General features: G+C 41.4%; 1 protein-coding gene and 1 long non-coding RNA gene across 5 annotated transcripts in view; both read right to left on the minus strand.

Moving 5' to 3' along the window:
- Positions 1 to 7,177: 7,177 nt before the first annotated feature.
- Positions 7,178 to 8,875, minus strand: LOC136385046 (uncharacterized). 2 transcript variants are annotated; one of them, XR_010747685.1, is made up of 2 exons: positions 8,120 to 8,875; positions 7,178 to 7,938 (listed from the first exon to the last, which is right to left on the minus strand). It is a non-coding gene; the product is annotated as an uncharacterized lncRNA (long non-coding RNA). The 2 variants fall into 2 exon arrangements; XR_010747686.1 differs by having other exon boundaries at positions 8,112 to 8,875.
- A 1,455-nt stretch (positions 8,876 to 10,330) lies between these two features.
- PCGF5 (polycomb group ring finger 5) overlaps positions 10,331 to 25,023 on the minus strand; it is a 117,122-nt gene continuing 102,429 nt past the window's right edge. For 2 of the 3 annotated variants that reach the window (XM_066355814.1, XM_066355815.1), the window contains exons 9-10: positions 22,754 to 22,813; positions 10,331 to 12,852 (exon numbers count right to left, since the gene is read on the minus strand). In XM_066355814.1, the coding sequence (XP_066211911.1) occupies positions 12,805 to 12,852; positions 22,754 to 22,813 (108 nt within the window). In that variant the 3' untranslated portion in view covers positions 10,331 to 12,804. The remainder of the gene's footprint in view (positions 12,853 to 22,753; positions 22,814 to 25,023) is intronic. The other variant, XM_066355816.1, reaches the window with a different exon arrangement.

Here is a 25,023-nt window from a genome sequence, read left to right on the forward strand (position 1 = left end):
ACGGCCCGCGAGTCACATGCGGCCCCCGCTGCACTTCCGGAAGGGGCACCTCTTTCATTGGTGGTCAGTGACAGGAGCATAGTTCCCATTGAAATACTGGTCAGCTTGTTGATTTAAATTTACTTGTTCTTTATTTTAAATATTGTATTTGTTCCCATTTTGTTTTCTTACTTTAAAATAAGATATGTGCAGTGTGCATAAGGATTTGTTCATAGTTTTTTTATAGTCTGGCCCTCCAATGGTCTGAGGGACAGTGAACTGGCCCCCTGTGTAAAAAGTTTGGGGACCCCTGGTATAAAGGAATGATAGTGCGTAATGAATTAAGCCTGAACACTGAGCAGCCATGCAGACACACCTCTAAAATTTCAGGGCTTGAAGCAAGAATACAAATGGAGGCCCCACAGCATGTCGCGGAGTGTTTGAGAGTGCCGTACAAAGAGCCACAGCCGTCCTCTGTTCTCACCGGGCCCTGCAGCCTCGTCCCCAGAGGAGGGGCAGCCTGCTGCCTGTGAGCTCGCGTGGTTTTGTGGGCCTACTGGAATCCACCTAAATGCAGGATGAAACTGACTTGTCAAGATCCCCAGGGCCCCAGGGCTTCCCCAAACTATCCACCCAAACAGGTGAGAGAGGGTGCAGCTGTCTGTGTGCCTGGACACGCGCTCGGGTGATAGGGGTCTGTGTTTTGAAAGTTATTCAACTTGCAAGAAGGTTTTTTGACAGACTAAAAAGGAAAAAGGAATGTGTTGTGGGGCTTCTGATTTTCAGGAACGGCAGGCCCAGGGCAGGGGCCCTGTTGACCCAGTCTGGAGATAGCACGGTGTCCAACGGGTTCTCCATCAAGAACAACGACTTCACAGCATAGAATTGCTGCTCACGTTGTTCACTTGAGTTTTTGGCGTTTCGTTTTTCCCTCTAGCACTCCCATAGGCCAGGCCCTATGCTAGGGGCTGGGATACAGGTGGCCCTGCACGGACTGGCATGTGCTCTGGGAGCCTGCAGCCTGGCTGGGAAGACAGATGCTCCACAGGTCATTGCAACTGTGATGAGTGTGACAAGAAGGGAGGTACAGGGGGAAGTGGCCAAGGCAGAGACCAGAGAGGGGAAGTAACTTTCCCACGAACACACAGCTAGTGAGTGGCAGAACTAGGAAGGAAGTGGGACTCCTGCTCCCTGTGGATTTTCCTGTCACCACCCCAGTCAACTCAACACTGTGGGGCTGTTCCAAGGAGTGCCCCCCCCCCCCAGTGGTAGCTTTCAGCCCTTCTTCAGTGAGCTCATTGTTAAGAACCTGAAACAGACACTGTCCTTGGGCACTTTTCATCTTCTTGGTCAGCCCAAGTGGGAAAACTTCCCAGAACACCACCTCCCTCCCCGCCGCCAGCTGCTCACCCAACTGTTCCCACATGGAAAGCTTGATACAGGGAGGCAGTTGGGTGCCAGTAGGTTGCACTGCCCAGCGCAGCGGGCTGGCGCCAAGTCCAAGGTGGGGAGCGGCCCTCTGTGCTGTAGGCATCTGCAGAACCCACTGCTGCTGGTGCTTCTTCCCTCCTGTTCCTGGTGGACCTGCTCTCGCTCCGAGTGACCGAGAGCCAGCAGTTGTCCCGGACGTGGTGGTTCGGGCAGGACTCCACTGTCCCCCAGTCCAGCCCTTGGCTCACAGGGGCAGCCGTGTTGAGTCCGGCCTGGGCTGGCTCCAGGGCCCCGGTCCCTCGGTCTGGGTTGGACACTGCGAGGCAGGGCACAGGCGGGTTTCCGTTCATCTGCTTGTGCCACCAGGAACCTGATTGTGGCTGATGGGCTGTGTGTCATCTTGCCTCTGGGCAGGGTGAACGCAGAGAGAGCCCTGTGTTCCCTGGACCCTGGGTGGCCCCTGTTCCGTGGGACGGGGCGGTGCAGAGGGCAGAGAGGGGTGTGCTCACAGCCAGTGATCACAGACCGCCTAAGGCAGGGGTCCCCAAACTTTTTACACAGGGGGCCAGTTCACTGTCCCTCAGACCGTTGGAGGGCCGGACTATAAAAAAAAACTATGAACAAATCCCTATGCACACTGCACATATCTTATTTTAAAGTAAAAAAACAAAACGGGAACAAATACAATATTTAAAATAAAGAACAAGTAAATTTAAATCAACAAACTGACCAGTATTTCAATGGGAACTATGGGCCTGCTTTTGGCTAATGAGATGGTCAATGTCCGGTTCCATATTTGTCACTGCCAGATGTAACAAGTGATGTGACGTGCTTCTGGAGCCGTGAGGCGTGCATCCCATGTCACTGGAAGTAGTACTGTATGTGAGTGATGCCATGCTTTGTGTCTCTCACTGACCACCAATGAAAGAGGTGCCCCTTCCGGAAGTGCGGCGGGGGCCGGATAAATGGCCTCAGGGGGCTGCATGTGGCCCGCGGGCCATAGTTTGGGGACCCCTGGCCTAAGGCTTCAGACTACCTGTGGGCTCTCCATCACATTTGCAAAGAAATACTGCCGGAATTAAGGAGGAATGAGTTATGCAGAGGGTTTCTGTACACACCATTCCTCAGGGCAGAGAGGGGGAGGGTGCTGCCCTCTCCAACAAGTCTAGTGAGGGCGGGGCCTCAACAGTAGCCACGGAGAGCTTCATATGTGCTCCTGTGGCTGTGGGGACACCTTGCGTGTGAGTCAGCACACCCGGAGAAATGGGGAGGCCAGAGGCTGTGCCTCAGCCTCAGGCAGCCGGGCCAGCAGTGAGAGAGAGTTGCTCTCAGCTGATAAGAGACAGACCTGTCTTTTTTTTTTTTTTTGTATTTTTCTGAAGCTGAAATCGGGGAGAGACAGTCAGACAGACTCCCACATGCGCCCGACCGGGATCCACCCAGCATGCCCACCAGGGGCGACGCTCTGCCCACCAGGGGGCGATGCTCTGCCCCTCCGGGGCGTCGCTCTGCCGCGACCAGAGCCACTCTAGCGCCTGGGGCAGAGGCCAAGGAGCCATCCCCAGCGCCTGGGCCACCTTTGCTCCAATGGAGCCTCGGCTGCGGGAGGGGAAGAGAGAGACAGAGAGGAAGGAGGGGAGGGGGTGGAGAAGCAGATGGGCGCTTCTCCTGTGTGCCCTGGCCGGGAATCGAACCCGGGTCCCCCACACGCCAGGCCGATGCTCTACCGCTGAGCCAACCAGCCAGGGCCAGACCCATTTTTGATAATGGGTCAATGTTGCATGACTCTTGGGGCCCAATGAGTGGGCCCCTGCAGTGGGAATACCAGCTAGGAGCCACTCGGCAGGCATCCTGCACAGCATGGCAGCCCGTGGGAAGAGAAAACCCCTGCAGTAAGAGGCTGTTGGTGGGACAGAGGGGGCGGGTCACCAGGAATAGCCCACCGAGCTCCAGGCACGGCCCCTGCAAGGTGAGTAGACGTTGAAGGGCCTGTAGGGGACCCTCAGAGGAACCCAGAAAATTGCTGAGAGAGAGAGAGAGAGAGAGAGAGAGAGAGAGAGAGGAGCCCTTCGTACCAGTCAGCTTCCGGTCACTTGGAGCTGCTCACACCTGTCTGCTGCACTCAGCTCCCCCACACACACCCAAACCGGGGCGGGGGGGAGGCGACGGAGAGGAGAGAAACCACCCCCCTCTGTTTTGAGAAGCAAGGTGACCCTTTACCAGGCCCTTGGTAGGAGTGGGAAAGAAGTATACCCTCGCAATGAATATTGAAGCGTTGATTAATATACTGAACTTTCCAATTTCCGAATTGAGACTGTGTTTTGTGCTGAAAAAGTCCCAGGACAACTGACATTTATATCCAGTGGAAGGGGACCGAGAGACACAAATTAAATAGTAGGCGTTTTAATTACATCTCCTGAGTTCTGCTAGTTCGGTGTCCCACTCAGAGTGAGGTCTCATTCCCCCTGGAGGGGAGACTGTGTCAGGCACCTGCCCTTCAGGTATCTGGTGCTGGCAGGGCTGTGGGTCCCAGCGCTGGGACAGGTCAGGGCTGTAGAAGGGGCTTTGGGAAAGAGCAGACCAGGCCCACCTCTGAGGAGCAGGAGGCGGGGGCTGGGCCTCTCGGGCAAGGCCGGGGCTCCACCCAGCAGGGCAGGGCCGTGCGGTCCCAGCGCTGGGACAGGACGGGGCTGTAGAAGGGGCTTTGGGAAAGAGCAGACCCGGCCCACCTCTGAGGAGCAGGTGGCGGGGCTGGGCCTCTCGGGCAAGGCCGGGGCTCCACCCAGCAGGGCAGAGGCTGCTTGGGGAGCCCCGATTATCGGGCTCTGGGTGGGATTGGTGGAAAAGGTTTTCAGGGTCCTTTCTCCCACCCAGTCCGAACAGCACTCTCCGTACTTGCCCTCGCCAGCACCCTCGGGTTTCCTAGGGCAGTGGTGAGGCTCGGTGTGGCTGCTCCTCTCTGGTTCCATGCTTCTTCCCACATTTTGATCTGAATTTCCCACCCTCGTCTAGAGCTTCCCCCATGACCTAAAAACCAAGGTGACATTGAATTCAGGCACAGGGGGAGGATTTGTGCCAAGAATCCCACTTTTCTCCATGGCCACTGACGTTCATCTTGAGTACCAGAGACACTGGTCTGGGAAGGCCCGTCTGTTTTCTCTCACCTGGACTACTGCGCGAGGCTTCTCACCTGTTCCCACTTCTATTCAAGGCCCTATCCTTTTACAATCTAAACTCCACAAAGCTCCGAGAGAGATAATTTAAAAATGTAACAAGATGAAGTATGTCGTTCCCTGATTACAATTCTCCTATTGGGCTCCGGATAAGATGTAAGCCTTTAAATAGGTTCTGAAAGTGTCTAGGAACCTGCCCTTGCCTTCTGCAGAATCCTCTCCTGGGCGCCGCCCTGGCCTGTGTGCTGAGCGCTGCTGGGCTCTGGGTGCAACCCCTTCTCCTGCGGGCGCCTACCTGCTCCCCTGGCTCCCAGCTCGCACCAGCTTCTCTCTCGTGTGTCTGCTTAAATGTCGTCATTCTCTTAGAAAGGTCTGGACCTCCATTTCTTCCTCACAATTTATTTTCTTCAGAACACTTACCGCTCTTTTCATTACGTATATATTGTGTTTAATGTTCCGTCCTTCCCCACCCTGGGAGCTCCATTAACACAAGGGTAGAATCTGACTCACTCACTGGGTCCCTGGAGCCTAGCCCAGCACCTGGTATATAGTGGGTGCTCAAAGCAATGTGTTGGCCATGGGAGTGACCGACAGGCTGTGTCATCTTAGGCACACACTACCTGCTTGTCCTCTCTCCAGAATGGAGGGGCCAGGAAGGCTGGGGCACAATCTCCCCCGGATCTCGCAGATGGAGGGCACCAGTGGCCCTGAGAATAGAATGGTCCGTGTTGGAGACCCAATTATATCTCTCTTGATTGCGGGCTATTTAGATTCACTTTCACATCAACATTTGGCTAAGAATGCGTACCTCACAGGTCTGTTCTGAGTAAATGGATGTGAGAGAGGAAGACACTTGTAAAGTGCCTACTATGTGCTAGATTCTGTGCCGGGTCCTTTCTGGATTAGCACATTCAGTGGGAATGAGTTTTATGAGCCACCATGTGAATGGAGTAGCTACAGGTCAGCACAATTGGAGTGATTTGGCAGTGATTTTAGCTTATGGTAGATCAGAGAACATTGGTGTAACCTTTGGCTGCAATCAGATAGATGGAAAACAAGGGTGCTGCCCCTTACTGTTTCCTCCAGCATCGCTCTGAGCACTTCCCATGGCATCTCATTCCTCCAGACACCTATGAGAGCCGATGTTATTGTTCCTGCTCCACCGATGAGGAAACACAACTCAGCCAGGTTGAGGAAATTGCCCATTTACAGACCAGAATGACCCTGCACTTAAACCCACATCTGTGGGGCACCACATGGCTATTATGACCTGAATGGTGTCCTCCCACCCATGTTGATGCTTCCAGGGGTCCCCAAACTTTTTACACATGGGGCCAGTTCACTGTCCCTCAGACCGTTGGAGGGCCGCCAGATACAGTGCTCCTCTCACTGACCACCATTGAAAGAGGTGCCCCTTCCGGAAGTCCGGCGGGGGCCGGATAAATGGCCCAGGGGGCCGCATGTGGCCTGTAGGCCGTAGTTTGGGGATACCTGCTATAACCCCTAGTATCTCAGAATGTGACTTGAATCTGAGATATGGTCTTTAATGAAGCAGTTAAGGTAAAATGAGGTCATAAGGGTGGGCCCTGATCCAACATGACAGATGTCTTTATAAGCATAGGAATGACACCAGGAGACTTGCTGGAGATGACCATTGTCAGCACTGCCTCTGATTTCTGAATTTGGATTCTTTTACTAGTGTTATGGGTACCAATTACTATGCAAATACGTTGTGTGAGGGTGGAGCTATACCCCACTGTCACTATCCCTCTCAAAGCTCATTCTCTAATGGGAGGACTAACAGATGCCAACCAGTGTGGTTGGGATAGGAGTGCTGAGTGCTCCTGGAGAGGAAGGGAGTCTGAACAGCCAGCTCGAGCTGCTGGGATCTGAACTGGGCTTTGCAGGAGGAGCAGGGCTTCAGTTGGTGGGAGCTGGTGATCACTTGCTGCCCATTGCTCCTTCCTGGGCACGATTCTCCACTTGATTATTACGGTGGCTTCCTGGCACCCCAAATCCCATGGCAGGGGTTTGGGTGTCAAGCAGGGTTCTACATCGTTCTAGCAAAATAACTGTCTGCAAATCTCCGGGGCCCATAAAGCGCAGAGGCTGCCGCCCAGCTTCTCAGGCCTCGTTGGAGCACAAGGCTCCTCACCTTTCTAAACGTGGGGAGATCAGAGCTGAGCCTTGCTGACAAAATGCTCCTGGGTGAATGAACTGAGCCCGCGTCTTCAAGCGGAGGGATGGCAGGTCACAGAACTCTCCCCTTCTCGCTGGGGCATGGCTGTGTCCCCCAGCCTTGCCCGAGGCCTTTGCCTCAGGTACAGATCCTCCTGGGGCCTTCTTTGATACCGGGATTGTTTAGATTTGATTGATCTAACACAGTAAGAAATTGTTCTAAACAGTATGTGTGTACACTCCAAGTATAATTTGAGGGGCCGTCTGCCCTCTTAAACAGCTCAAACTATAGAAAATGATTATGAGCTCAAATACTCAACCAAGTTCAATAAAATCTGCCACAGTCGTGCCAATGGATACCTTTACATGGAGATTACAATCCACAACTACTAATATAAAGGATGACAGACAATACATATGCAATCAAGTTTTTAATAACAAAGATACTATATTTAACATGGTCAAGTGTACTTGGCTAAGTCCAGATTTTAAAAAACCTAAGTATCTAGCTCACCAGTATGACCATACAGCTTTGTACAGAACATTCCATAGATCAACAGAAAATACATCTGAGCACAAAAATAAAAAATATTTAAAGAGAATCTCTAAGCAGCATTTTGTTTCTGCAAAACAAACATATATCTTGTACTGATTAAATATCTACAAGTGCTTTTCCTTTACAAAAATACATATATTCTTAATAGACTAAGTCATTAACAATGACCTGGTAATCTTTCACTTCAATTTGAATGATTTATAAGCTATATCTTACAACCACAAAAAGGTTTTTATTTGTATTAAGATGTTACCACTTTTGACAAAAAAAGCTTAAAATATTTTATATTTTAAAGGAAAATGAGCAACACAACTGTACAGTCTATTCTCTGACGGTTCTGTTTAACGCGAGGGCTACTCTGTTAAAACTGGCGCTCGCTGTTGTGCCGCCTGATGCGGGGACGCAGCGGGACGCTGGGACCCTCACAGGCTCCTGTCGTGGACCACAGCTTCGTAAGGACACTTAGGCCCCCATCCCCGGTCTAAAAAATGCAGCAAAAGAAAACTGACCCCAAACAGTACTAGGCTGACCTCATGCCGTTTTTAAGGTGTAGAACTAGCTCCTGCTCCAGTGGACTGCCATGAGTCTGCGGATAAATACTCTGGTTACTACCTCTACACTCTCTACACTGCCCAGAAACATGGGGCCCCTTCGTACTCCAGTGGACTGCCATGAGCCTGCGGATGAATACTCTGGTTACTACCTCTACACTCTCTACACTGCCCAGAAACACGGAGCCCCTTCGTACTCCAGTGGACTGACATGAGTCTGCGGATGAATGCTCTGGTTACTACCTCTACACTGCCCAGAAACATGGAGCCCCTTCGTACTAGTTCCGTATCCCATGAAGCTCGGAAAGACAAGCTAGACCCAGTATTAAACACGTATCAGTTCTACTTGATTCTAGAGTTACAGGTCAGTCAAGTTAAAAAGCATTCCTGAACAACGTCTCAGTGTTGGAGCCTAGAAAAAGGGGCACGAGAGGTATACAAACATCTTTTAATGAGCACTGAAATTATTTTTAACTTTTTAAAAAGGAAGTGCCAAGCATTTTGTTTGACAACAGTAAGAATAGCAAGTAAATACATTATTTGTGAAAAGTACATTACACTAGGAAGAGAATCACTTTTAATTTATTGTGAAAATATCATTGCTAGGGAAAAAAACTGAAAACCTTGTAATGTATATTTAAGTACATTTTAATGTACTTTTAATCTGATGTTTTTCCATCAAAATACCACTGAACTAGGTATATTAAGTAAATCCAGAATTGGTTGGTTATTTTGTGCTTTCAAAGGGTTTTAGAGCCTCTAGAATATTTAATATTGTTCAATCCTTCATAGGCCAGTTCTGGCAGATGTGTTATGTTTCTTACTGTAGAAGTATTTATCTTAAAATAATAATAGCATTTCACATTTGTTTCTATTCCCGAAAATTAAAGTTATGGCAAACTCATTCATTTATGCAACTCTACAACCATCTTAATGTATAAAGCTTAGCCTGCTGGAAAGTTCCTCATGACAAACCACAATATGTAACGGAGTGCATCCATTTTTGTCGTGAGCTCTACCTTCTAGGCCCACAGCATGAGCTCCCAAGGAGAATGGTGAAAGGACAGTGTTTATCTCGATCTGAGACCCATTTTGCCAAATTTGGCTATATGGTTGAATTCTAATAACAATAATGTAATCACTGAGAAACAGGACAGGGAGTTAAAACAGGCCTTTATGAAACTTTTTCTTTTAAATAAAGAAAAAGCATTTATATATGTGAGTCTAATAGAATGTACAATTTTCTATACAAGCAAGCATGTCGGCGGTGCTTTTACCAAAGTCTGTCTTGAATAAAATTTCTCATATTACTAAGAACCCAGGAAGCAAATAAACATAATTTTGTTTCTATTGCCTCCATGGGATAAAAAGATTCTCAAATTAGAACTTAACATTTCCATTTCAGTTTTATTCTCAGTGTGTCTTTCTCCCCCTTTTCAGCCAGAGGGAGGCTATTTGTTGTGATTTTGTCTTTCTCCCTTTGAGGATTTCCTAAGATCTGTAAAATGGTGCTGGAAAAACAAGAAGCATATTAGCAAGAAAGTGTGCTCTCATAATTGTAAGAAAAACCTGCATATATCTCGCCATGAAAATTCAATTTAAAGCCTTTCTTTGGTGACATTTTAGCAATTACTCAAGGTTATTGCCTAATATAAAATTGCAATCTAAAAATTTCCAGCCTCCACACTGTTAAAACTGTCTCTCCAACATGGTTATTAATTAGTGGCAAAATGTCTTTGGTGATATGTATTTTCTTATGAAAAACCTATAAAAAATGATCACTCTAATGTACAGGTGCCTTTTTAGATATGAAATCATTCATAAGAGACAGGTATAGATAACTCAAAATTTATAAAATAAATCAAACAGAAATGCACAGTTGCAATGAGGCACTTTCTCTTAAATATTTCAATAAAGCTAAACAGTTCATAATATTATATAACATACCCTTTTTTCTCTTAAAGAATCATTTAAATTTAGATTACATTTCAGTATATAATATAGTTGAGTAAACTCATTACATTTATAAAATGTGCCATAGTATGGGACAGATTTTCAAGGAATAAAGAAATAACATACTTTTAGAAAAGTAGTTAAAAGTCACCCCCAAGGTAGCTGCACCCAAGATTAAAGGAGCATTACCTCATTACTGAGCCTTTCAGTTTATTTTTTTGTACTTCTTGAAGTATTTTGTTCATATAGAGAAAAGGCCCTATTCTGATTTTTCTATTAACTGATGCGATTAATTCCGTTAAAGTGATTTCTGTAAACCAGAGGACTTTATATCCAAGATTCCTTGACCCATTTACTAATAGGATATCATAGGCAGAGAAAACAGATGAGAAAATCTTATATGGAAATAAAGTTCTTTCAGTTTGTTGCTTAAGCAACAATAGATTAAAGAAAAACAGATCTATTCTCCAATTCTGCAGATTCAGACGATTATTTCTATAGTTTATTTATATAAAGAGTTTGTTTTACTAGCACCCTAACTAAGTTTATAAAACTAACCCCAAAAGTTGTCTGTATATTCTGTCTATATCTGTTTTCTTGCGAATTCCACAACCTCTCTTGGAGAATAATTAACCAAGGATTTAGTGTATTACTAGATAGGAAAGTAGTCCCATACTTAGAAATCATAGTTGAATATATCAAGAGAGGTGGGTTGGAGAAGCCTGTGGTTCTAGTAACACGGTATTACTCAGGACCATCACAAATGTGTACCTTTCCCTAAATGATACCTGCTGTCCTTTATGTAAGGGTTTAAGAATTTTGGCACATATTCCATTGCATTTCTGTAAAAATGTAAATACACTACAACTTTTCTAAATTCCATTAATTGCATCCTCTGTATTTCCTTGTAAAGTAGTGAAATTACATATGACGAAGCAACAGGACAGATTGAAAGAGACTGTACACACAGAACTCGCTGAAGGTTGTACGTCTTGCCTGGGGACCCAGACATTGTAGGTTGCACTGGTAGTTTTTAAAATGTACTCTCAATGCATTTGGTATTAAATTAATTAAAATTAACTTCCACATGGAAAACATCATTTTAATCACTAACTTAGATGTAACAAACTTACAGTAAATTTTAAATTTTCTTAAGTGATGTGGGAATTAGATTTCATAGCATAACAAAATAATTTCTACAACTAAATAGTAAATTCAGTTTTTGATTGAGTGTAATGGTAATGGTCTGTTCCAATCATTTTTAAAGATTTTTAACAAAAAATCTATCTGCCTTTTAAACTCTGCTTGTTGAGCCCTTCACGCACAATGTAACATATGAAATTAAAGTACTGCCATTAGAAGTCAGAACAAAAGCAGAAAACTTTAACGTAGACTTTTTGACTTGAAACAAAGATAAATGGAAAAGAGAATTATGATATTTCAGCCTTTTATATTGTGAAATGCATCAGGATTTGGCTGTTCTGTATGTGTCTCTCAGAGCTGCACAATGTCTCATCTGTAAGAAGCATCTGCAGTGAGGCATTCTGGGAAGTGCCGCACTGTGTGTGACAGAGTGTGCTCAGGTCGGAGTTCTAAAACAATTATTTTTCCTAAGTTTCAGAGGTTAACTTGCTTTGAAGCAATTAATAAAACAATTTCCAAAGAAGTTTTTTTGAAAACTATAAATTTTAAAACATTTAAAATGAAGTTCAGATAATTTACGGTAATGACTTTCTTTGACTTGCAGACTAAAGCAAAATGAATGGAAGACTTAACAGAACGGCAGAATCAAGGGCATTCTCGTAGCTCTGACCTTAATGACCTTCTGTATAAAAGTCATTCCGCTTCCCCGGCTGCTACAGGGTCTCCAATGAAATATCCTCAGCGCATTAGCTTTGGTGAGCATATTTATCTACTACACTGCATTCATTTTATTTTAGGCAAATGGTTTGGAAATGTGATACGTAACTAACAGTAACTACAACTGCTTTGAGACCTTTGAAATTCATAAAATAGCTAATGTTATCTGCTCTAAAGATCCTAATATTTAAAATCATCATAACCCTCTGCATGCCACAGTGACACATACCTAAGGCCAACTTAAGAAGAGAAACAATGTGCTCATTAAATGCGAGGAACAACAGAATGAGGCACCCAGAACATGGGCTCTACAATGACGGTCCAGAAAGCAGCACCCGCTGGTCATAAGGCATTAGGAAAGATGAACCTTACTTACACATTACTTTGTTAGAAGTAAATGTGATCAGCTGCCAACATTTTGAATGGTTGTGAATCTAACTTCAGTTCTCCAGGAATCACATACATTTTCCATCTGGAGGGCAAATGTGTCCTCCTTGTGCAATTGGTAGACTACACTGACAGATGACTTAAAATGCCTACAATTACAATGTGCTCTAATTTGAAAGAATAACTGGAATTCTTCCCAAAAGATAAACTATTTTGCATACAAAAAGCTTACTGACAATAGGACAGTGGCTCAAAAACCACTTTCTAAGTACATTTCCCATACAAAATAATTTCGAGATATAATAATTACTAGTTTCTTGTACAATACTCTATTTAAACAAGAATTAATAAAATAGTAAGTATGTGAAAACTGTAACATCACAAAGATTGAGCCATATTACTAGTGTAATCAAACATTAGAACAATCTTGGAACACGCAAGCAAAATATCCCCAAGGCTGCGTCATGGCTGCAAACCCAGCTGATTTCAGCCATGACCTGTGTTCGGTGAGACAGCACAGATAACTTATGCCGATGGTTTTCAGTAGCAGAACAGCACTTGGTTTGCGCTTAATAAAAACAACATAAATGCAACTGATAATTTAGACAGACAATGGCCTTATTTGCATGCTGAAAATCTGGTTGTGTCCCTCTAGTCCATACCGGGTGCTGTGCAATCTGTCCATGAGTAAACAAATAGTGCAGGATTCATCGCTGTGGGACCCAGGCCCCTTGGTCTAACCGAAATCAATTCTTGGTCGATACTGCAATACCATGGGATACGACTAAAATAAAAGAAATATGATAAGACTGTTTAGATAAAAACAATACAGATTATATACAAAAGATTTGAAGAATGAGGGGTTAGAATTTCCAATATTTTCTGATACTGGTAATTATGAAAGGTGAAATTAAAACTATTTTTAGGCCCTGGCTGGTTGGCTCAGTGGTAGAGTGTTGGCCTGTCCTGGGGATGTCTGGGGTTCAATTCCTGGTCAGGGCACACAGGAGAAGCAACTGTTTGCTTCTCCACCCCTCCCCCACTCGCATCTCCCTCCCTCCTTCCCTCCCTACCCTCCTGCAGCCATGGCTCAATTGGAGCGAGTTGGGCCTGGGCACTGAGGATGGCTCCATGGCCTCTGCCTCAGGCACTAAGAAGAGTTCGGTTGCAGAGCAATGGAGAATCGCCCCCTAGTGGGCTTGCCAGGCGGATCCCAGTTGGGGCACATGCAGGAGTCTGTTTCTGCTTCCCCTCCTCTCATGGAATAAAAACCAAAATAAACAAACAAAAAAACCACTCTATTTTTAAATTAAATTTATCAAGGTAACATTGATTAATAACATCATATAAATTTCGGGTGTACAACATAATTCTCTATCTGTACGCTATTGCTTACTCACTCTCCCAAGTCTAGTTTCCATTCATTACTATATACTTGACCCCCTTTGCTCTCCCCCCACCTCACTTTCCCTCTGGTAACCTCCATCCGTTGTTTGTATCTATAAAAACTTTTGAAATTGCCATTATTTTTCTAGAATCAGTCAAGTTTTCCATTATACATAACAAACGTTCATGTTCAAAAGCCTACAGACATCACACTGGTTGTACCTGTGACCAGAATGAATAACACTCAGGGAGAGGCAGGGCCTGTGGAGGACGGGAGGTGCCAACGCCCTCCTTAAAGGAGCTCTGTCACCAACATCGTGGGGCTGGACAGGACAAGTCGCAGCTGGGTTCCACCAGAGCTGCTGTTGGTCAGAGCCCACTGAGTCACAAATGGACAAAGATACCTCCTGCTATGTATCTAAGAAAGTGGGATAGTTTTCACAAATTACATATTTTAGTTGGTTTGATAATTCTTTTCAGCTTTTAAAAAAGTTGAAAAACAAGTAGCTAATTTCTTACATGAGACATTTAGGTTTACTGCTTCCTTTTAATACTTGGTTGATACTATTAAATGTTTGCATTTGATCCTTATATAATTGAATGGTTCAGACTGTCCTTCATGTTGCTCTGTGTGGAGAAAGTATCACACACCAACATATGGTACTAGAGAGGAAATGGCTTCCTGCAGATAAATGGCACATGCCACGCTGCCACTTCTACGCCTGTTTTTACCCTCTTCTTCACCACATATAGAACCCAAGTCAGAGAGGGTCTTGAGGGGCAGTAGATATCCTTTTATTAAAGTTGCAGATTCCCCCCTTTATTTTTTTATTTTATTTTATTTTTTTGTATTTTTCTGAAGCTGGAAATGGGGAGAGACAGTCAGACAGACTCCCACATGCGCCCGACCGGGATCCACCCGGCACGCCCACCAGGGGCGATGCTCTGCCCCTCCGGGGCGTCGCTCTGCCGCGACCAGAGCCACTCTAGCACCTGGGGCAGAGGCCAAGGAGCCATCCCCAGTGCCTGGGCTATCTTTGCTCTAATGGAGCCTTGGCTGCGGGAGGGGAAGAGAGAGACAGAGAGGAAGGAGGGGGTGGGGGTGGAGAAGCAAATGGGCGCTTCTCCTATGTGCCCTGGCCGGGAATCGAACCTGGGTCCCCCGCACGCCAGGCTGACGCTCTACCGCTGAGCCAACTGGCCAGGGCCAATTCCCCCCTTTAAAAGGAAATTTTGAAGAGCTCCTTTTATGAAACCAAGGAAGGGTTGAAAAGGGCATTGAGTATTTCTCCTTCACCTCAGTGTGTGAATACAAAACTCCAGTACAGAGACCTGTTTGCTATCATATGAATGAAAGGGATAGACCGAGATTCTCTAGTCCTGAAAATGACTGTTTTAAAACTTATCACAGCTATGTTATCTACTGAGAAAACTGTCTTGGGATCTCTTTTCCCATTTAGCCAGGATAGGACTGGAGGGTGGGCACAAGGATTCCTAGGTCTCTGTCCTCCTCTCGAGGTTTCCATGATCTAAGCAATCTTGGTCTAAATTTTGCTTGCTTGTTTTTATTTTAAACTTTATTTTGTTCCCTCTGAATCGAAGTATCTGGGAATGGGGCACAGAAATCTTTGTTTTATAAAACTCCCTGGGCTTTCTGAAGCTCGGCCAGACTTCTACCTAGACATGCAACCCGACTCGACTGCTTCCCATTCTACCGGATCCCCACCCACAGCCTGCCTTCATCACAATGATCGTTCTACCTTTGCCTTCCACTCCTGACTACTGAATCTGCACGCTTCCTCCATTCATAATGCATACAAGACTTCATCACCAACTTTCCAGCATGAAGGTAGAGAGGGAAATAAAATGGCTTGATTATAAGTGGTTGTGATTTTTCTCAGTTTTTGGCAGAAAATGGTTTTGTTTTCCTCTCCAAATAACCATTTGTGCTTCTTTGTTCTATGACAACATATGAAGTTTAATTTATTGAAATGTGTTACAATACTAGAAATTAAGATGAACTTTAAGTTCTATTTGCATTTCAGTTTGCTTTTTTACTATAATGTAACATGGCATCCCTCCTCCTCGCGTTAAGTAACTGCAGTGAATGGACTGACATTTTGTGAAGTTGCTAATTCTCAGTCTCATCAGGTACTAAAAGAAAGAACAGGTATTTTCAAAGTATATATTTCAAATGAGCTAATGTTAGAAAATCCTAAAACTAACTTTGATATACTGTTTTTCTGAAAAAAAATTCTTTATCATAAAAATTGGGCTGTCCTATAAATGTGGAAAATACAGAAAAGCACGAAGGAGAAGAGCATTTAAATGCCACTATCCAAAGATAACCACCCTGATTACTTCAGTGTATATAGCCTTCTAGTCTTTTTGTCTAAGTACTTGTTTTTCAAAACTCAAATATTTGATACTATATATATTGTTTGGTAAATAATTTTGTTCACTTAAAAATTTCATAAACTTATTTCTACACTACTTAATATAATTTTAAAAGACAGTATAGCCTGATCTGTGGTGGTGCAGTGGCTAAAGCGTCGACCTGGAACACTGAGGTTGCTGGTTCAAAACCCTGGGCTTGCCTGGTCAAGACACATAAAGAAGTTGATGCTTCCTGCTCCTCCTCCCCCTTCTCTCTCTCTCTCTCTCTCCTTCCCCTTTCTAAAATGAATAAGAAAATACTGAATATAATGCCTTTATAGAAATAAACTGTAAGTTATCAATAAATCTCTTGGTTGTACATTTTACTTTATTCCCTTTTTTTTGCTGTTACAGACTAATTTTGACCCAATGATCTATGACCTCGTCCCTGCTTTCCACCTTACCCCCAAGCTCTGGGTTGGCTCCTAGAAGCAGAACTGCTGGTTCAAACAGCATACACATTTTTTAAAAGCCTTTTTGCTAAAGACTGTCGCACAAGAATGTGGACTCCAATGTGTTCTATTTTTACATTTTCAAAAGAAATATGAGTGTTCATTCTTCAATAGCCTCATCATTATGCTTTTGTGCTTTTAATTTGGCTAGTAAGTATAAAATAGTATTTTATTTTCTTGACTTCTAAAGAAATAAACCATTTTTGTAGGTTCACTGGCTAGTTCAGTTTGTTTTGTGACTTGCCTAATCATACCTTTTGCCCATTTTTCTATGGAAAGCTGAACTCACAGATTTGTATGAATTCTTTATGTATGAAGGACATCAAACCCTTCTGTCATATTGCTGATATTTCCTCAATTGTGGTATATTTGCTATGTGTTTTTCAATATTAATAGTCAACTCAGTTTGTCTTCTTTTCCTTTTACATGTACTGTACAAGGAGAAAGACCATCCCCACTCAGGGATTTGTTATTCAACTACGTTTTCTTCTTTGATGGTCTCATTTTTTTAATATTTACTACTTTAAGCCATGAGAAACTCATATAATGTGAGGTATGGATTGAATCCTGTCCCCAGGACCACCATCAATAGTCTAAATACAATTCGTTGAAAACAAACCCTATTAGATCACACTCCACCCCCAATGTCTATGTTCTGAGTTCACCGACTGCCCCTGCCAGCCGCCACTCCTGTCTGTTCCAGTCCCAAACAACCAGACACACTCACTCCTGCAGATGTTCACTGTGCTCCCTCAGCCTGGAGGGCCCTGATCCAGACATACACATGGCTCTTTCTCTCCTTTTTGACCAAGTATCATCACCTCAAAGAGATCTTCCCCTGGCAATCTTATCTAAAATATTCTATTATCTTCTTTAATTTTATATACTTTATATTTTTTAAAAAATTTAATAATTTTTACCCCTTTATTATTTGTTACCATCATTAGAGTATATGCTCCACGAGAGAAAAGAATTTTTTTCATTTTCACTTCTATGTCCCTAGGGCCTCAAAGAGGGCCCAGCTAAGTGCTCAGCAGGCATTTGTTAAATGAATCCTTTTATCCTCCACCAATGTGAAATACTCTCTTTATAGATTCATACCTCTACAGTCAGTTCCTAAGCTATTCTTTTTATTCATTTGTCTACATTAGTACTCTTTTCATTACTTCAGCTTTAAAATTGATTTTAGTGCGTGGCATTGCACATGCCTGTTGATTACTCACGTAAAATGTGACCAGAAGCACTGGTTTATATTTCCCGATGAACTTTAGAATGACTGACTCTGTCATGTTAAATAAGAAACTGGTAAAAGTGTGTTTCACACCTTGATAATTATCATAATTTAACTGTGGGGAGAACTGACATCTCTGTAATATTTCATATACTACTTAAATTTCCTGTGTTAAGTGGTATTTTGGTTATATAAGGTCTACCGGAAAGTTCTGTCCGTTTTTGGAATTAAAAACAAAATACACATTTTTCTTACCATCAATAAACTTTATTAAATATAATTGCCATTATTATTGATTTCTTGCCAGTGGGAGGGCAATTTGTATATCTCATTTTTGAAAAATGTCTTATCTTTTGATGCGAAAAATTGAACCAGTGCTTGTTTGATATCTTCTTCATTTTTGAATTTTTTGCCCTTCAAAAAATTTTGTAAGGACAAAAACCAGTGATGGTCGGAGGGTGCTAAGTCCGGGGAATATGGTGGATGCGATAGACATGCCTCTGTAGCATTTCTTCCTTGTTGAAATTCATAAAAATTACAGTGGCGTAAATGAACTTTATCAGTAGCCATGGGTACACTATCGCTTCACACATAAGACTAACGTGAATCAACTTTGTTTTAGTTAATTTGCTACGTCAGTATGTATACATTAAGTGATAAAAATAGAGAGGCACACATGCGTCAAATAAACGTGCTTATGTGTCGAAACTTGTTGTGATAGAAACGGACAGAACTTTCCGGTAGACCTTTTATATGAGAAAGTCTTCTGATTTTAGGGATTATACACTGAAGTATTTAGTGATCTGTTGTCATGATACTTGCAAATTATTTTCAAATGGTTCCATAAAGAAACAATATATGTATAAAGGTTAATAAAATAAGGAGAGGGGAAAGAAGAAAGAGGGGAAGAGAGAGGGCTGAAAATGCAGCAAAATGTTAATTGGAAAATCTACATAAGTAAAGAATAATCCTTTGTGTTATTATTTCAACTTTTAAAAAAAATTTAGGTCCTCTGCCCATTTTTAAACTTTTTTTGATCTTAAAATTCTGGATATTAACCCCTTATTCTATGCAGAATCACTGAATATCTTCTTCAATTTAGTAGGTTATCTTTTAGTTTTGTTGACTTTTTTTGCTGTGCAAAATCTTTTTAGTTTGATGTGGTCCCATCTGTTTTATTTTTCTTTTTATTTCCTTTGTCTAAAGAGATATAAAAAATGTTGCTAATAGACATGTCTGAGGTTCTACTGCCTATATTTTCTTCTAGGAGTTTTATGCTTTCAAGTCTTACATTTAAGTCATTAGTCCATTTTGAGTTTATTACTGTATATAATGAAAGAAGGTGGTTTATTTATTTATTTTTGCATATATTTGTCTTATTTTTCCAACGCAGTTCATTAAATAAGCTGACTTTACCTCATTGTATATTCTTGCTTCCTTTATCAACTATTAATTGATCATAAAGGTGTGAGTTTATTTCTGGGCTCTCTATTCTGTTCCATTGATCTATATGTCTGTTTTTAAACCAGTATCATTCTGTTTTGATACTAAGGGAGTATAGTTTGATATCAGGTAGCGTGGTATCTCCAACTCTGAGATTGCTGAGGTAATTCGAGGTCTTTTGTGGGTCCATGTAAAATTTTGAATTATTCTAGTTCTGTAAAATATGCCATTGCTATTTGATAAGAACTGTATGATATCTATAGATCACTTTGCATAGTATGGACATTTTTATGTCAATTTTTCCTACCCATGAACATGGTATATAACTTCATTTATTGGTATTTTCTTTAATTTCTTTCTTCAGTGCCTTATAATTTTCTGAGTACAAGTCTTTAACCATCTTAAATTTATTACTGGGCTTTATTTTTTGATGCTATTTAAATGGGATTTTTTTAAAGCTTTCCTTTCTGATGTTTATTATTGGTATATAAAAAAGCAACTGATTTTTGGATATTTATTTTGCATTGTGCTACTTTACTGAATTCATTTATCATCTGTAGCAGTTTTTTGGTGGAGTTTTTGGGTTTTTTTATGTCATCTATAAACAATGATAGTTTTACTTCTTCCTTTACAATTTGGATGCTTTTTATTTCTTCTTTTTGTCTGATTGCTGTAGCTAGGACTTACAGTAGTTATGTTAAATAAAAGTGGGGAAAGTGGACATCCTTTTCTTTGTTCCTTAGGTTAAGGAAAACACTTTGTTTTTCCCATTGAGTATGATGTTAGTTATTGACTTTAAATTTTTTTGTTTTAAAATTTTTCAAAATAAGAAGCTGGTAGAAAAAAGTAGAACTTAACATTTAATTCTGTCAAATGCCCTTTTAGCATCTACTGATGATTTTATTTCCTGCATTACTAATAAAGGTACTATTTGGTCTTGGTTTCATTATTTCTTTTAGTATATTTGAGTACATGTAGTATATTATTTATCGTCTTTATATTCAAAATGAGATTTCATAGTTTTCTAATTGGGTGATTCTCTGTCAGTTCTTGTTATCGTGATTATATTACTTTTGGAAAATGAATTTGGAAGAATTTGATCTTTTTCAGTGATTTAAAACAACTTAGAATGAAAATTTGGGTTTGTAACCATAAAACTATGTAGGTATTCTTTGATGAAGTAATTCTTGATTGATTTTTTTTGCCTTTCATGACTTAGTGATGGAAGTTTTCTTTCTTCTTAGGTAAATTTTGGTCCACTGGTATTTTCCTATAAAATTGTCCATGTCAGGGACTTTTCATACACACACACAAAAGGAGATTTGTATGGATTATTGAAAATTTGGTCTTACTCCTGTTGTTCTCTAATACTTTACAACAGAGTTTAAGTACATCTTTATTTCTAAGGAAAGAAATAGATATCAGTGCCAACAAGTAAAAGCAAAAAGCGATGTATATTTGAATTATAGCTAACGGCAGGGACATCAACTAGAGTTCATCGTCCCAAAATCAGCTGTGAAAATACACACTTCAGATCTATATAATTCTCACCAACTCAGTTACATATATACTCACCCCTCACCCTTAACTCCATATGTAAGAAGGATGACTATTTTCCCTAAATAGTTTTCTCTTGGCTTTTATTGTTGTTAAATTGCTTACCCCATAACTAAAAACAAATAAACAAAGACAGGACATAACCAGTGCATGTTAAAAAGCATGCATTTTAATCACAGTGTGGGGATTTCCGTATCACAGGATTGACAATAGGGAAATTCTAGATTAATTGCTAATTTAACATTATTGATTAGTGATTTGAAGTGGTTCTTTTTTTTTTAGTGAGAGGAAGGGAGGCAGAGAGACAGACTCCCACATGTGCCCTGACCAGGATCCACTAGGCAAGCCCACTAAGGGGTGATGCTCTGTCCATATGGGGCCACTGTGTAGCAACCAGAGCCATTTTTTTAGAGCCATCCTCAGCAACAGGGCCAACTTTGCTTAATGGAGCATTGGCTGCGGGAGGGAAAGAGAGAGATGGAGAGAAAGTAGAGGGGGAAGGGTGTAGAAGCAGATTGCTGCTTCTCCTGAGTGCCCTGACCAGGAATTGAATGCGGGACATCCACACACTGGGCTGACGTTCCACCACTGAGCCAATCGGCCAGGGCCTTGAAGTGGTTCTTTAATAACATACATTCATTTGTTCCAACCCTAAACCTGCACATCAGAGATAAGATTGCTAGTTAAGTTTGTTACATAATTAAAATTCTCCTTTCTCGGTGCCAAGAAAACATGGATAAAGACTACTTTAATTCTGGGCTAAAAGAACAGCAGGGTTATTGAAGGGGGAGTCTTTCATTATCTTTGTATTTAATTTCCCAATAGGTTCCACTTATAATTAAGAATGATACAGAGGCCTCAGCAGTGTTATTAAAAACCTAACTTTCAAAAAGTTTATTTATAATATTTAGAATAAAAAATATTTCTCCATGCCACCCTCCAAATTTTAAACATGTTTTTTGTTTTGTTTTTGTTTTTAAACATGTTTTAAGATGTGTTTTTCAAGATTATGACCATGAAGTTGGAGTTTTTTCTTTTTTTTTTCTTTTCTTTAAAAAAACTTTTTCTCAATGACAATCTACATTCATTATTTTGTATTGGTTTCAGGTGTATAGCATAGTGGTTAGACATTCATATACTTTACAAAGTGATTCCTCCCAATATCTCCAGTACCCACCTGGCACTTTACATAGTTACTACAATAATGTTGACTAGGTTTCCTATGTTATACTTACATTACCATGACTGTTTTGTAACTACCAATTTATGCTTCTCAATCCCTTCACCTTTTCACCTAGTCCCCGCCCCTCTACCCTCTGGTGTCCATCAGTCTGTTCTCTGTATCTATGAGTCTGTTTCTGTTTTGTTTATTTATATTCTTCAGATTCCACATATAAGTGCAATCATATGGCATTGTCTTTCTCTGACTGACTTATTTCACTGACCTTTAGGTCTATCCAGGCTGTTGCAAATGTTAAGATTTTATTCTTTTTAATGGCTGAGTAATATTCAAAAACAATGGGGATTTTAAAGAAATGCTACAATTAATCCACAGATTAAGGCTGATCATAGATCATCTGTGGACAGTAATTCTTACTGTACCACCCACAGTCCTTCTGTTTGCCAAATGCAGAAAATGTATTTTTACTAGACAAACTTTGCTCAGACCCATGCTCAAGTGTTCTTAGTGCAGTATGAAACCAGTCCACTGCCACTTGTATTAGAAGAGGCAGCCCAGGAAGAGACTCCGGGCAGGCCTCGTGCGCAGGCTCCCGCCTACGTTCTGCTGTCGCCATTCTTCGGCCTCCCCTCAGCTGGCGTTTTCTCTTCACTGTGGGTGAACGATTAATTAATACTTCTTTGTGTGTTATTATTTTTTTTTTAAGTATAGAACAGAGATTTCCCTAGAGCTAAAACTGGTAATTAAAAATTCCTAACTCATAAATAATGGCCTTAACATTTATAGTTTCATTTTTAGTTTACTAAAATTAAGTGGATATTTAAAGAAAACTAAAATAATGGAAAATTTTGGAGACATAATTTGAAAAGTTTTGTTGCTCAAATAACTGTAAGTTTCACAAAGTTACATGTCTGAGCAACTTGAGTTTGGGATGAAAGCAGTCCCCATGGGGGCGGGCAGCATCGTTAGGGGCATATGTACAGTCGTGAGTGCCTCTTACCTGATACAAAGGGCCATCCTGAGGGCAGACTTGCGAAGCTGAGCAGTTCAGACACCGAAACTGCGGAGGAGATGAACTCATCAGATAAGAGGCATCCACAACGGGATACATATTTAAAAATGATCATTTAAAATATTTAACGTCAAACATGAGTCAACATGATTAATTTTAAGTAAATACTTTCCAAAATAGGGTAGTTTTTTAAAAAATTGATAATAAGTGACTAGTAAAATTTAGCTTGAAGCAATTTTGGTATCTAAATAAAAGTTTAATAGTTAATAAATTAAATAATAATTTGCAAATAGTTTACACCAAAATAGTGGCCCATCCTTTCCATCTCTTCTGCAAATCCTAATTCCTGGGAATAACTCTCAGCTCTTCAATCCAGGAGCGGCTCCCTATTGAGTCCATCCCTTCCTATGATTAACCTCTTCTCGATCTCTTCAACTACTCGCTGAACTGTTTAAAGGTATTGGAACTGTGATACGGGCATGAAATTTGCCTCAACCTGTAAGGGGTCCATTTTGTTTTAGATTTGGTTCTTATCTTGTTCAGATTAGATTCATAGTCTCCATGTATATTTTAATTACATCAGACTGTGAGCTCCTTGAGCCTATATCTTAGTTATATTTGCAATCTTAATTGCTTAGGCCTAGAACTGGTTGGCATACAGCAGCCACTCAAAAATGTTTTATGTAAATCAATGAATGAACATATTTTAAAACTTGGATAAATTAACTTCTAAACTCACTAACTTTTAGCAGTTTAACCAGTCATGTTAAAAAGCTATTCCCAAATATTGATTTTTTAATATTACATTAAACATAATTATAAATATTATGCTAATATAATTGCATGCCTCTTCAAAATGGAATAAATCTAACATCTCAGAGTAGCTTTTAATAAGATACACTTTGAAAGAATACTTAAGTAATTATTAAAACAAATATATTGGTAGCTTTTTAAATAAAATTTTAGAAATTTTCCATTTCCCCCAAGACTTTAGCAATTTTTTGCCCTAAAAGTTAGTCCTTAAGTTTCTGTAACAGGCAGCTCATCAACATGTGTAAGACATGCCCAGCAATGCATCCTTAGCAACCTTCCCCTTTCTGTCTGGTGAATCCTCATGCTCTATCAGACTTGGCCTAACTAGGCAAGTCCCAAATAGCATTTAATGAGAGTAAACAGTTAAGGTGGAAAGAGGCAATTTCACTGACTATTTTCCCCCCCATTAATCTCTTTGGTATCAGTCAAGATAGATGTTTTGCTTTTCCTAAACCTGCTTGATAATTCAAATAAAGCAAAGCAAGACAAACATGATGCAGTAACTCTGGATATGGACTGGCAGGGGTGGTTGGAAGATAGAACCGACCAGGATCACCTGGGAAAGAGGGGCTGTACTCAGAGAGTGGGTACTGAAGCTGTCTAAGAAGAGGTGAGTAGGAAGAACATGAGTTCATGATGAAAGCTAAGGCTTAAATAAAGATGTAAATAGCAAACTCTCAAATGAGACTAAGTATAGAAGAATTATAATATGCTTCCCTGGCTGGCTGGCTCAGTGGATAAAGCATCGATTGGCTTGGCATATGAATGTCCCGGGTTTGATTCCTGGCCAGGGCACTCATGAAAAGCCACCATCTGCTTCTCTTCTCCTCTCTTTCCCCCTCTTGCAGCCAGTGGCTCGACTGGTTTGAGTGTCAGCCTCAGGCACTAAATACAGCTTGGCTGATTTGAGCATCGGCCCCATATAGGGGTTACAGGGGTTGCCAGGTGGATTTGGTGGGGGTGCATGTGATAATCTATCTCACTATCTCCTCTCCTCTCATTTAAAAAATAATAATAAAGGCTTATATAAACTCTTAATAAAAAAATAACATTTATTATGTTAGGCACACTGCTAAATACTTTATAATATCTCATTATTTCTTACTAAAATGCCCAGGAACATCTCTGTGTGTACACATACGTACAGATACATATGCACAGATAATGGTGACATTTCAAAACAATGAGGTACTAACACTTCTCAAGATAGGTAGCATTACCCAAATTTTAAGGATCAAAAAACTGAGGCAAAACTAGGAAGCAGGACACAACTGGGAGAAAACAGTTGCAACATATATAACAACAGATTACTAGTATCCAGAATACATACAAAACTCCTAGGAGTCAATACGAAAGAGACAAAGATCACATGGAAAATAACAAGAAAATGAAAAGATATGAAAAGAAAACTCCCAGGAGAAATACAAACTGATAATATGCAGTGT

The sequence above is a fragment of the Saccopteryx leptura genome, chromosome 13 (genome assembly GCF_036850995.1).
Source record: "Saccopteryx leptura isolate mSacLep1 chromosome 13, mSacLep1_pri_phased_curated, whole genome shotgun sequence".
Taxonomy (NCBI): Eukaryota; Metazoa; Chordata; class Mammalia; order Chiroptera; family Emballonuridae; genus Saccopteryx; species Saccopteryx leptura.